We start from the raw sequence: 14571 nt of genomic DNA, 5'->3' as shown, positions 1-14571 counted from the left end.
TACAACTTGTGAGTTACCTTTTTAATTCTGCTATGTATCAGTAAAGAATACAGACTTTAGGAAAATTCTTCCTATAGCCTTTGAAATTGATTTTTTATATATTTTTCCCCTTATTTCTTCAACACTCTTAAATCAGCAGGCTGCCATGTTAATTTTTACAAGGTGTAGTCTTCGTTCAATGTTAGAATTTAATCACTCAGTATAAAGTCTGATGCCTTTTTCCAAATCTCCATTTAAAATGTAAGCTAAAGGACAAAAGGAAAAAATTACTTCCCATGTGTCATATAAATTAGCCCTTAAAATTGTGGGCAATGACTCATTTTTTAAAATAATGCTGATGAACCAGAAATGTATTTCTTCCTCCCAATCTTCACAAGAGAATAGGGATAAGATGCTCTTAATAACTGAACTCTCCAGCTGATACAAAGGCTAAAATTAACAATTTAAACTATATATACATTCCTTCATAAACTAAGTATAGCGCACTCAATTTAGCACAGCTAGCGCCAAACCCTAAGACCCTCCACCTTTCTCCCAAGTCAAAGCCCTTTGCTGTTAGTAAGTTTTGTGTGGTCACAAAGCCAATCCTAATAGCTAACATTTTAACACTAGCTTACCTCTTAAAAAGGCTGAGATTTGTCCTATTACCGTCTCCATTCTTTTTTTCAGATGAAGAAACCAAAGCATAGTCAAGTGAGCACTGCAGCAATCACCTGGTTTGGTGAAGACTGCATCTGAGAGACTCTACATACATCCCCTCTACATATCTGCAGGGCAAGGTTGGAGACAGACAGGTAAGAACACAGATTCCTGCCTCCTCCATCTTCTATTCCATGCGATAAAGGGGCTAGTTACTTACACCTAGTATTTTTCCATTTATAAAACTGGAATAATGCTTCTACTTCATCAGATAATAGGCTAGTCCTTCTCAAACTCCCATCTACAGGATGAACATCTTCCTAGGGTTTTTATTTTTAAGGAATGAGATTTTGTTTTTAATGTAAGAATTTTTTGCTGCACTCTAACAAGGTTTAAGACATATGTGTTAAAAAAAAATTCTGAGAGAATACATTCTATACAGAGTGTCTGGACAATTTTATGCTTTTATGTTATGCTAAATGGCCAGCAGAGGTCTGAACCAGACAAGGTGAAACAACAGTAGCCTAAAAGCACTGTGCCACACTACCTCTCAGGCAACACTTTCAAGGGGCAACTCATCCTCAGTGATCTGACCAGCTTAGAAAGCTGTGGGTGGATAAAAGCATGGCATTTGCATCCAAAAACTTTATAATGAGCGCTGGTATCTCAAAGTACTGTGAAATCCTGACAGCTAAGAGAACTGTCTGAGATGCAATGTCAGCTCTTTGTTCGAGTCAGTTTCCCAAAATTAATGATTTCAAAGCAACAGCCAAGCTGCTCCCTAACTAGGACAGGAGGAGCTATTGTTTCCTAATAGTATACAATTTTTAAAATATTTATATTAAAACATGAGTATCGTATAAAATGAAAACTTTAAGTAATTTTACAAATGTCTTTGCACACATATTTCCCCTAATTGTTACATCAATAATGTCATTTACAAATGAGCCATCTTTTCAAAATAAGACAAAGCTGGAATTCAGGTCTTCTAAAATTCAGGTCTTGGTCTAACAATCAATCAATTTTTTTTAATCTAATACTGAAATAAAAATAATGCCATTATTATGTAATTATAATTTTATAATGTATAATTTTTCTAAATTTTCTTCCTAAAAACATTAAAACTGAGTTACTTAATATTCTTAACATACTTAATCATAAATTACGTAAAAATATAGAAACATGAACCATAAAGTACACAGTTTTAACTATATCTCCTACTTCAGTAGTACGTGTGGGCAAAGTAATTTTCTTTCAAGTAATCAGTAAGTCATACCTTTTATTTAGTACTTTTAAATAATACATAAGTAGGCACTTACTTTAGAAACTACAGTATGTGCCAATAATGTACAATATGCTACCCATACGTTCAATTTTTCCAAAAACAATTAGGAGGTGTTTTTTTTTTTTTAAGAAAACAAGAAATTTTAATAGGTACTGGATTCCTCTGATTCTAACTCATTGCTAGGCTCGAAAAAATAGGCTTTTTCTACCAAGAATCTGAAATTAGAATTGAGTCTTCTCCAAAGCAGAAATTATAGAGTACAGCGCTATTTCAGGAACAGACTATTCAGCTCTCACCCCCAATATCCACAAATGCCTATCATAATAGTTAAACCAGGTCAAAACAGTCCATAATTAGGCTTCAATATAATATGCTAGGCCATTATGTTCTAAGATGCTAATAAACCAAAACCAGAAATGTTGAAATCAAAAGATACTACTTGAGGCTACTTATCACATAGATTGTTACTTCCTTGTTGTACTCCTAGAACATTAATAAAGGGAATATTTTACTGCAGAAAAAATTTTATTTTACATATCACTAGCCATGAATTTGTCATTAGTTATTATGTAAATACTGCCTAGTGCCAGTAAACAAATGGCATGGCCATTTTATGTCCACAATTCACCTCTGTATTTACAAACAGAATGTTCATGATTTATAAAAGGGTATCTATCAGTGGTTTAACGTTGAGATGCAATCTAGCATCCGTTATATCTGGTGTTCTGCAGATAGCAACGTAGGAGAGAAGTATTTTAATCTCCTTTCCTTTGAGTGACCTTAGGTAAAAAAAGAAATCAATAATTTAGAAGTTCTAGCTCTCCAAAGGAGATTATAGAAATGGTTACAGACAGGGTATTAAGAAACCTCTTCCATGTCCACATCCTCTTGTAATTTCTGTACCATTTTGTCTTCCAGCTGCTTTCCTTTGCCTTAAAAAAAATTAAAAAATAAACTTTATCAATTCAGTGCGACCTTACAGAACTCATATCAGCACTTAAAAAACGAATATTTAATGTTATTTTAAAACATCCAAGATCCTAAGTAGTTTAGAAATAGCAACAAAGCGTACACGAATCTTATATCACAATTTACATATATTTGCTCATTTCACCCTCGTGACAACATACGTTTTAAAGATGAGAAAACTGAGGCACAGAGATAGATGACTGACCTAGGTCACTCACCCAGTAAGTCCAGTAAGACAAAGAGCTGAGATGTAAAGCCCTGGCCATCTGCAACCAAGGTCTCTGCTCTTAACACTGTACTATGTACCTCAAAAAGGGTTACCTAAAAACTTAGGTACCTAACAACTTGGATAACAATGGTTCATTCTTCTGTTTTTATCACCTATAAGGGAACCAAATGCGCCAGGATTTTATCTATTTTAATAAAATTTGGTACAAAAACCACCTACCTAGGACTTCTGCAAAAATCTACTCAATACGTGGTTACAGAATTTGACTTGGCTAAGGTTTAGGCAAAGCTAAATCTCACCAAAATTTCTCCCCCTTTAAGTAACTTGTATCAATAAGTAAACTGTAAGCAAGTAGACTGTACTCAGCGCCAGCTGCATAAGACTGGTTTTCTAGTGCCTCACAGAAGGAAGCATGCACACGAGCAACTGCCCAAATGAGTGTCTAGCTGTAAGGTATGCGAGTACAAAGAGGGGTCTTAATATGGAACTTCAGTTTTGACACGAAGCATCGAAATCACCCGGAGAACCACAGAAGAACAGAGGCTCAGGCTCAAAGGGCCTGGACTTCAGTGTTTACATATAAAGTTTCCCAGTAACTGCCACACAACCGAAGTATGCGAACTACTAATACAGAACGCTGTCCATTAATCAAAACAGTTATGAGGAGAAGTCATCTATTACTACTCAACTCCTTCTGATTAACTTGGAGAGAGATCTTATGGAACCTAGTATTTTATGAAGGTAAAAGGAAACACTATGCGCAGTAAATTGACCAGAACTGCGAAACACACTGAATAAATTTTTATAAATAACTCATAAATGAGAGAGAACATTTCCTGAAAAAAAGATTCACCCTTAAAAAGTTGTTTGGTATCCAATTACACAGACCACAAAAATCTAGAATTTTCGTTTCTCTACTTAAGGCAGAGAACATCTGCGTAGTGCAGTACTCACCCGCAAGAGGGGCACGGATAAGATGGATGTTTTGCTTGACTTCTTTGATGTCCTGAACTTTCTGTAGTTCTTTATTTTTCTTCAACCTAGGATAAAACACATCAAGGCCAAAATTTCAGTTACTAAAACCTCTTTAAAAGACATCAATTCGTAATTTGTAAAAATTGAGACTGAAGCTAAGAATTAACAAGACTCAGATTATACACATACAGTAAAACAAATCTATTAAAGTACCTATATCTTCTCCTCAAATGGAGAACACAGTCTAATTTCTTAAGTCATTCAGTAATTACAAGAGCACAAAACATGTAAGACACTAAAAAAAAACAAAAATGCTGACAGACTAGTTCTCAAGCATTTGGGCCCCTTTTGGTAATCCTTTAACACTTTTTTTTTTTAAGCCAGAAACCTGTTGGCATGTGCTTCTTTTCTATGACAGACTTTTGTGGTGATTAGATCAAAATTGATTCTCCTTTTAAAGAAATAGCTAATTCCAAGCTGGGGCAAGGAAAGTGCAAGATGACACTAGAACATCTTGTTAGCCATAAAGTAAGAAAGCATTCAAAGAATGATGAAGAACTGTCAAAATGACACAGAGTCCGCCTGGAGGAATTCCCACTGACCAACCAGGGGTACTCAGAACATCAAAATAAATAATGACAAAGAAATTACAACCCAATGAATACAGTAAGAATCAATGAGTACACACAGATATAATGTCAATAAAAGAAGAAATTTTACAACTGAGAGAAAAGGAAAATGCTCTCTCACATAAAAAAGCCAATTAATAAATGGAGAAGAAATGATAAAATTTTTTAAAAATCACCATTTGGCAACCATCACAATAGTAACAGATTCAAGAAGAACTCTAAAGGATGCTAAACCAGTAGGTACCAGTTTGAGGAGTAACAGGCTCCTTGCAGAGTCTCAATGTGTCTCCCACAAGATGTGAATTGATTAAAAAGGGGGGGAAAAAGTAACTTTCCAGTGGAGAAAACTAGCAGACACCACCTTAACCAAGTGATCGAAGTTAACATCACCAGTAAGGGACAACATGCACCTCCTGGTACGATGCATAAGAAGTACACATGCCTGTGATACTCTGGCCAAAGGTGCCTGACCTGAACCTCATCATGGGGAAAACAGCAAACAAATTCAAAGTAAGGAACATTCTATAAAATAACTGACTTGTACTCTTCAAAAAGTCAACGTCATTCACAACAAAGGTGAGAAACTCTGGATTACAGGAATTTGAGGAGATATGATCACTAAATCAAATGCATGACCCAGGATTTTCTGCTGCTATGAAGGACATTATTGGAACAAATGGTGAAATCTAATAAGGACCATAGATTAAATAATAGAATTTTATCAGTGTTAACCTTCTGATTTGGTAACTATACTGTGGTTACGTAAAAGCACGTTCTTATATTGTACACCTAAAACTAATTTAAAATCCCACACACAAAAAACCCACATTCTTATTTTTAGGATACATACACTAAAGTACACTTAGGAGGAAAAGGCATCATGTCTTCAACTTAGCTAAATGCTAATGGAATATACAAGAGTTCTTTATACCATCTTATCAGTTTTTTAAGGTCTGAAGTTACATGAAAATAAAGATTTTTTTTTAAATGTTCATACCTGTTCATTATAAATTTAGCTTGGCGTTTCTGTTTGATCTCTTCAACTCTCTTCATTGCATCAACTACAAAAAAATTCATAAAAGTTAAATTTATGTATATTCAGGCAGGGTGATTGTCATCAACAAAAGCATTAACAATAACTTCATTCTTTATTCTAATTTAGAAATGTGGAATAGGAATTTAAGCAATTCCAAATCGGCAGCCTAATTTTTTCCATGCAGTTCAGGAAGAGAAACAAGGCTTTAGAGGGTGTCAAATGCTACTACACACGCCCACGACATGCCATTTCCTCCCCTGAAGTCTCGTGACTAACTGGCAAAAAGGTGGTGAAAAGGAAGCCCTGCCTATCTATGATCCAACACAGACAGATAAAGCTGGTAGAATTCTAAGTCTCAGACACTTCTAGTTAACAAACCTCCACACCCAAGACTAGAAATGGCTAAAGGCTGCATAAGCAGACATGTGGGAAGAAGAAAGGCAGGGCGAAGGGCTTCAAACAAAGAGACATACTGGAATCTACAAGCTAGCTTAAGGAACCAAGTTTTATTACATATGGGAATTTTTTTAAATTAAAGCCTCTCCCTAAATAAATAAATAAATAAATATAACAAATATTTAAGCAGGTAAGAACTAAATATTGCTTTTAATTTCAGTTCATTGTTCAGCTTCATTGTTGCTTAAGTCAAGCACCTAGAAGTTCTCCTAGAAAATCTGTAATTATCACCTTACGTGCTGCATTTTTTAACTTAACAAAATCACTAAATTTTATAAGGTATGGATAATACAATATTTCTATCCCTAAACCAAATTATCTAAACTTGTAAGGTGTGTTACATTTTCTCTACATCTTCACTACTCACCACACCCAGAAAAGTACTTCACACTCACCCAGAAAAGTACTCTACATCTCTACTTACTTTTCAGATATTTGAATGTTTTTATATTTCTGTGTAGGCACTTCAAATACCAAATTTAATAATTATGTTATTTTTATAATGGATATATTAGCCAATTCTGAAAAGAATTTGAAGTAGCTTATAGTAAAAAACACAAATATAATAGAACCATTACAATGAGGATAAAAGAATAAAAGCTAACCTATGAAAAAGGGAAGAATTTTAACATTTAAACAACCAACTGATACTAAAGTTATGATAATATCCCAAACCAGTGTCTCTTGAAAATTCCTGGTATTCCCTTGTGACTTACTAGTTTTATTCCATAGCTCTCGTTGGTATTTGACGGGTTCATTTCTACGTTTTTCAAATTCAAATGAATTATCCTGTAAGAGCGGGAAAAACATGGTTTTAAGAGAGGTAGAAAGGAAGCATTTAAGACTTTTTCTCCATTTCACAAAAGTTCCGAGTGTTTCAAGGCATGGACACATATCAAGACTTCCCCCAGGGTGATCCCAGCCAATAGAAGTTTTCATACTTTTTCTCCTTTAAACACCATGACATGCAAAATAGCCCCACTAAAAACATCTCTCTAGACATGATTCTTGAAGGAAAGGGAGAGGAGAGGACTGCCCCGATCCCTCAGAGGGGCATGTAACAGTCACGAGGATTATAAACAAACTAAAAAGCTTCCCTAAGTTCCCATTCCTAGATGAGACTCACAGCCAGAAAACTATGTATGAGACTGAACCATATGAAACTGCTGTTCTCCAAAGAGACCAAAGAAAGTCAAACAAGGAGAATTTCATATGGTTCAACCAAAAAACCTAGCATGTTTATGTATTTCATTACCCATAAACCTTTGGGTTACAGCCATAAAGGCATGAAACTACACATCTTCAAATAAATGTGGTGCTACTCTGCAGGACATGAGCTCCACCCTGAAATTCTTTAGGTCCCCTCCAAATGTAGTTGATATTTTGACAATCTTAATATCTTAAAACATGCAAAATAATTTTGGAAAAACTACAGATATTTCTTGGTTTTCAAATCTATCAGATTCAGACATATGGAACAGCATGCACCCTGCCCTTAGTTACTTCATTTATATACACATGCTTCTGCTGAGATCAGAGTAACCTCAGCTACAACAAGGTACCTGGTCACCAGCAAATGACTATGACCTGGCATCCTTTCTTCACTCGTACAGCTGCCACCTGTATTTGAGATGCTACATATCTACTCGTCTGGAATGAAAAGTATTTTTCTGACAAAAGTTATGATTTGGCCTTATATCTTGTCAAAAAAATATTCTTTATGTTTACTGAAAAACCTCTGGTGTTAAAGAAGCTGGGAAAGGGCTTCATGGCGACTGCACAGAAACTGCCTTTAAGGAGTAGAGATGGGAAAGAGTCATGAGCTTGGGGGAAAAGGAACTCATGGAGGAAGAAGACAGTTTTAAAATCTCCCTCCCTCAAAAGCAGCCTGTGTAGCAGTTTCCACCTCCTCCCTCCACACAGGTCAAGTGCGGACAAGCTTCACCAGGTCCTCATACCAATCCAGTAACAGCTACGTGGTGATGGGGGCCCACCTCATGAAAGCCCCTCACCCCCGACTTCCCACTGTTCCTCCTTACACCAGCATTACTAACTAAGTTCTCCGCTCTCAGACCCGAAGTCCTCCTAAGGAAATCAAGAAACTGATATTAAGTGAGTCTGTTACAAACCTCATCTGAGCCCTCACTGTTATTCAAAAATCTTTTAATCTCTTAACCTCCTTTCAAAATCCCTAAGTAGCAATTTCCAACTTCACCTCAACCCATTTAAATGACTCTCCCCCTTGTTGCAAGAGCCAAAACTACTTTTTTGTGAATAAGGAAAATCACTTCTACAAACTAGATTGAGAATTTTTTCCCTTTTCAGAATTCTACAGATTTATGGTTTGGGGATCACATGCGAATGAGATTATTACTACAGCCAAATATAAATAAATCACTCACCAATCACTCTCTAGGAAGCCTGGTTATAGTTAACTAAATCACATGTCCTCTCCCCCAAAATTAAAATTTTGAGAACTGTAAACACGACTTTGACAACTAACTGCACTCACCACTGTGAGCTCTTTACCAGCTGCTTTCCGGAATGCTTTAGTCCATCTGACCTTGCGAGGATTGCGTTTCTTTTTGAAGTTTTTGTGACACTTGGATTTACAGAATCTGAACACCTACAAGAAAAGTAAGGTAAAATAGTGAAAAATAAGTATTAAAAATGTTCATATCATAGGATGTTAGCCTTCCAGACAAAATACACTATAAAGTCTGAGAAATAACAGTGGTTCTCACTCACAACTGCTTCTACTTACTCACAGGACCATTCAGAAACGTGTGAGGCACATCACATAAAGCACAAATTGAACTATTTTTTGACTATCAAACATCATCACAACCAAAGGCTGAGAGTCCCAAAAATATGGTTAAAAACTACCATTTTAATAGAATAATAGTACAATCTTACTATGATCTTGGATGAAGGAAGTGATTTTAAGGAAAGTCATTTATTTAAATCCCTCCCCAATTTAGAATAAGTCTCAAAATTCACTTTCTGTATACCTCGCTGAGGGGGTAAAAGTTTCAAACAATCATTCCAAAATCTCCTTTGGTTCTTTTCATCACTGCACAAAACAATTACAAAAAAAAAAAAAAAAAGGAAAGGTCAAAATAGGGTATAAACATTTCAAGCTAAGTAAGCTTGTATTTTATATATGTAACACAAAGCGAAACACTCCATTTTATGTATCTGTTCTATAGGGACCTTCACCAAACACACTAGGACACTATTTTCTTAGAAATGGTCAATGACAGATCAGTGTGATCTAGGCCCATACCTCCTGGAGAGCCCTCTCCTGGGAGACTTGAGTAAAGCATGTCTACATTCTTGAATTAACTTCAAAGCAACTAGAAAATACGAGAACTACTGTAGTCTCCTGGAGTAACTCACTATAAAATCATTACTGGTAAAAATTTGAGTATTTTCAGCCCGAAGAACTATTACCTTTGCCTCCTATGTTTAATAGCTACTAGATAACTCCTAAACAAATCCCCATTTCTGAGATATATCTAATGAGAAGTTTGAATTTGTCCTGGGTCTCCTCAGTTCCAAAGAGAGCCAACGGGATGCTACAGGGAAGTCTGCTTGAACTCCATGTCTAATAGACGTCATCTGAAAAGCATAATGAAGTATCTGAAGAGACTGGAGTCACTGAAATGGGAAAAGGATTCAATCAACAAGTAAGGAGCAGCTACTACGTGCTTGATGCTGTATTTGGTGCTACAAATACAATAACTAAAACATGATACCCTACCTTGAGTAGCTTAGTCTAGCAACATGATTAAGTCTCATTTTGCAAACAAGAGAGATCAAGATCAGATTAGGACATAAACAACAGGATAAAAGCTATATACAATAATGAGGTATAAAGCAAGATGGAAACACAATAAGGAAGTAGTTAAACCTATGGTGGGGTAGGTGGTGGATACAGATTATATGTGAGACAAAGCCTCATAGGCTCTATTTTTCCTTTTAATGTAGTCCTCTGGCATCATCCTCAGTCTTCCACATGCAAACAAATGATCCATCTGAGGTTAAAGTTTTTCAGCGCTGTCTTATGCCGCTAATTCAACAAACATTTATTAAGCACATAATCAGACTTTGTATATTTTTTCTGTTTGCAAACTATAAAACTATGGAGCATTAACACACAAATTCTACTTTTAAGAGTTAGGAGGCTATAAAAGTAACAAGTGCAGGACGGCAGAAAGAAAGCTAAGACACCACTATCCTTTGCAAAGACAGAATGGATAGAGCTTATAACTAGACACAAGAGGTGAAAGAGTCAAGAGTCAAGAAAGACCCTCATGTTTCTGTCTAGATGGATGACAGTATTAATTCAGAGGAAAAAGATCTGAGGCAATAAGGAACTCTCAGTAGGCTCACTGTTAAGCATAAACAGGATTTCCTCGTCAAGTGGAAAAATTGTACTGGGAACTAGGGAGATAAAGATTTGGGAATCATCAACAAAGGAAAAATGAGGTACTTGTTCTTCATTAGTGCTTCAGGGCCTCTACTTCTCATTTCCCCAATCGGCTCTGTTCTGGATCCACTGGTCTTCCCTAGAGCAAGTTAGATCCCAGCTAATTCAACACTGTCCTTGCTGGCAGTATAGACTTCCTCATCAACCTGAACTTCTTCTGTGTCTGCCAGATCAACATCCAACTCTAGACAGCTCCCACTGTCCTTCCTAATTCTGATATGCAGCTCTGACAAACACTGATAGACAAAAAATCATAAAATCATGACGACCAGATCATCTACAAAGCCATCATGCCCACCATGGATGAGATTCCAATGTGGCAATCGTTCGATTTATTTCTTTAAATTCTTGGTCACGTTCCTAAGAGCAGGAATTCAAAATCTTCTACATGCTCTTTCAAGTTCCCAAACATAAGTTTGGTCCCTTACCCTCAGCAAGAACCCTTACTCCTAATTCGAGTTAGGTCAGTATCTTCCATCTTGAATACACATATAAGGAGATGAAGTAGGAACTGTAAAATTCTTTAGCATGTAAAAAATCAGTTCATTAGAGATTCTTAGAGCCTCTTCCTCTCCCGTCTCAAAGATTCCAACTCAACAGGTCTGGTGGAAACAAGCAATTAGTACTTTCTACAAGTGTCCGTGCTTCAGAAGCAAATATAAGAGAGATCAAATCCTGAGAAATTCAAGGTGTTAAACAGAAGAATGAGATATGTTCTGGTATAAAAAGGCAAATCCAATGTCAAGTCTTTCATAACGAAGCCTTATACAGTGGGTCCCCAACTTAAGATAGTTCGACTTTACGATGGCGCAAAAGTGATACACGTTCAGCAGAAACTGTAATTGAAATTTTGATCTTTCGCTGGCTAGCAATACTTGGTACCACTCTAGCGTGATGCTGGGCAGCAGCAGCAGACCAAAGCCCCGTCAGTCATCCACAAGATCATCATCAATACACTTAAAATCATTCTGTTTTTCAATTTCTGTACAGTATTTAATAAATTACATGAGCTAGTCAACACTTTATTATAATATACGCTTTGTTTTAGATTATTTTGCCCAACTGTTGGTTAATGTAAGTGTTCTGAACATGTTTAAGGAAGGTTAGGCTAAACCATGATATTCAGTAGGTCAGGTTTTTGCATTTCGATTTACCATGGGTTTACCAAATTAACCCCATGTAAGTCAAAGAAGTTGTATTTCTATGTTTATCCTAAGTCTGTATCTGTATGTTTATAACTTAAGTTTATAGAGGTATCTTTTTAATACAGATTTATATTTGTATTTACAGCTCTACCCCAAGCTATCTACATTCCTGTCACATCCTTAAACAGAGGTGTAACTGCTCCATTCTGTGCCTTTGTTCAAACTGTTCGTTTCCCTTCCACCTAGAATGCCTCTTTATCAAGTTCTTAAGGAAAATGTCGTCTCCTTTCTGTGCCTTTTCACATACGACCCTCCCCTATTCGCCTCCAAGAACTCCATAATACGGAACTCTACTATTAGGTCATATGCAACATATCTACCGATCTCACTGACCCCAAGACTTAGTCACCTGTATACACACGGACCTCAGCAATGATGCTTGACTGCATTCAATAAGTTTACAGAATTGAAGAAATTGGCCCTTGCACAAGAGTGGCCACACAGACCCCCAGCCTCCCCGCTGGCGCTGGCTGGGATCGCTCCTAAACCTCATTGCTGCCAGCCTCGCCCCAGGGCTGCCTAGTGACCAGCTCCGGTGGGGACGCCAGCAAGGAGAAACTCCGCAAGCGGGAAGACGAGGAAGGAACTCCCAGTAAAACCACCCTCGAGCGCAGAAATCCCGGGCCAAACGCCCCAAGCGCAGAGGAACCCCGCACCAAGCGGGCGCAGCCTCAGGCCCGCGGAAACGCAAGGCGGCCCGCGGAAGCGCAAGGCAGTCCGCGCTGCTCTCGGCCGCCTCACCTTGCAGTCGTTGCGGACGAACATCATGCCGTGGCCTGGGTAGATGGGCCCCGAACAGAAATAACACTTCTCAATCCGCATGTTGAACGCGCGTGACTCCCCGCCGACCGAACGCCGAGCTTCGGCGGAAGTGACGTAGCCCCGTCACAGGAAGTGGTTCTTGTCTCAGTGCTCCACCCGTCCTCGGCTCTCGCGAGCCTCTGGCAGGCCATCCGAACGTAATAGCGCCTTCTCGCGGCCGCGCAGGCCAAAGCACCGACGTTTGACGCAGGCGCAGTGCAGAGTCGGCCCGGTTGCCCTCTCGGAACTCGGTTTATAGCGCCTAGTGTTCGTCTCCAGCATGTCATAAAACATCAGCATTTACTCATGTCTTACGTATCTTGTTCCTGGTTTGTGCATTTCCCCAGCGGCTGTCCACACTCGGGCTGTCTCTAGGAACTCCTTTTCCCGCCGCCGGCCCCAGCCCCGCCCCTGATTGCGGTCCAGGCTGTCTCGCCTGGGGTCCGCGGCGGGAGCCGGGTCCGCCCTGCAACCCAAGCGGTTGTCTCGCGCTCCGAGGACTTAGCCGGCAGTGTTTTAGAGACTTGTATAGTTTTTAGAGACTTGTATAGTTTACCCCTCGCCCCCGCTTTCTAATTAATATACGTATGTGGTAAAAGCTGACATTCTCAAAGGAAACTAAGATTCCTCCCCCCCAACCCCAGGCCTCCTGTCCTCTCCAGTGGCAGTCACTCCTTTTTATTACCGACCAGAGGTTTTCTGTGCACAAACATGTTCACCTGTGTGTGTTCGCGTCTCCACTCCCTCTTCTTTATAGCACTAATGAGCATCCTGTTCACGCTTTTCTGCATCTTGCTGTCATCTGCCGCCCCTCCATGGAATGTGAGCTCCATGAGAGCAGGGGTACTTGTCGTTTTATTTACAGTTCTATTCCCAGTACCTGGCTCATAATTTAGCATTCAATACGCATTTTATTATCAACGAATACTTAACATTCTTTCCCAGTTACATATGCCATTGCAGGAAGGTATTTTAATTGGTCTGGACATGTCTTTCTTTTCTTTTGACATAATAAACATCCTCATTTTTTTTTCAAGAGAGTTTATATGTATAGAACTGCTGGGCCCATATACACTTAAATTTGGTAGATAGTACTAAATGCCTTCCAAAAGGTATTACCAATTAACATACAGTAACAACGAATAAGATGCCTATTTCACCATATCTTTGTCAAAGGTGATCTTTGCCAACCTGAAGTTAAATTTCTTTCATTATTATTTTAACTTGCATTTATTTAATTAGGAAGGGATTGGGAATCTTGACAAATGTTTGAAATCTATTCTTTCCTCTGAATTGCCTGTTTTTGTCTTTTACACAGTTTTCTACAGGGTTGTTGATTTTTAACAGCAGTATTTGTAATTTATGTTCAAAAGTTGTCTTTTTTAACTTTAGAATTAGTTTCTATACCTATAATCTGCAAATACATGTTTTCCTTTTATCTGATACTTTTATTTTTCTTTGCTAATCATTTGACATGCAATTCCTGAACAATGTTAATAACAAAGACACAGACCAGAAATTGTAGTAATAAACATTTGCCCAACACCTTCTCAACCAAGAGACTGAAAATTATTTTACTTGTTTGATCTTCTCCCTCTTAACCCCCCCAGCAATCACAGAAGTGCCTCATCAGTCTTCCCCAGCTCTTTACACAGTTCCTTCCCCACTCTGTTTTATCCTGCTACTTGACCAAGAAATGTCCTGCCTGTCTCACCAACATGATAACCCAGCTTCACCCTCTTACCTTCAGTGTCAGAGGCCACATCCCTTATCTGTGTTCTTAATCCCATACCTTAAGGCTTCATCCGAGACTCTTCCCTCAGCCTCCGAGCTCACTCAGTGCTTCGCTTTAGGC

The 14571-nt window shown here is 38.2% G+C and overlaps 1 protein-coding gene across 1 annotated transcript; it reads right to left on the bottom strand.

Moving 5' to 3' along the window:
• On the bottom strand, positions 1–12869 carry RSL24D1 (ribosomal L24 domain containing 1). Its single transcript, XM_072962370.1, has 6 exons — positions 12657–12869; positions 8731–8844; positions 6935–7007; positions 5724–5787; positions 4077–4162; positions 1–2856 (listed from the first exon to the last, which is right to left on the bottom strand). The coding sequence occupies exons 1-6, from the start codon at positions 12735–12737 to the stop codon at positions 2783–2785; spliced, it is 492 nt and encodes a 163-aa protein (XP_072818471.1). The 5' UTR covers positions 12738–12869; the 3' UTR covers positions 1–2782.
• Positions 12870–14571: the final 1702 nt, after the last annotated feature.

The sequence above is a fragment of the Vicugna pacos genome, chromosome 6 (assembly GCF_048564905.1).
Source record: "Vicugna pacos chromosome 6, VicPac4, whole genome shotgun sequence".
Lineage (NCBI taxonomy): Eukaryota > Metazoa > Chordata > Mammalia > Artiodactyla > Camelidae > Vicugna > Vicugna pacos.
The sequence above is the reverse complement of the archived record's forward strand: the minus strand, read 5'-3'. Positions and strand labels throughout refer to the sequence as shown.

Bases quoted from the DNA above. Each gene is read 5' to 3' on its own strand.
- RSL24D1 (XM_072962370.1), bottom strand. From the start codon at position 12,737: ATGCGGATTGAGAAGTGTTATTTCTGTTCGGGGCCCATCTACCCAGGC. The intron at 7,008-8,730 runs GTGAGTGCAGTT...CCGCTCTTACAG, and splicing joins CTGGTAAAGAGCTCACAGTG to GATAATTCATTTGAATTTGA. The intron at 4,163-5,723 runs GTATGAACATTT...GTTTTATCCTAG, and splicing joins GCTAAATTTATAATGAACAG to GTTGAAGAAAAATAAAGAAC.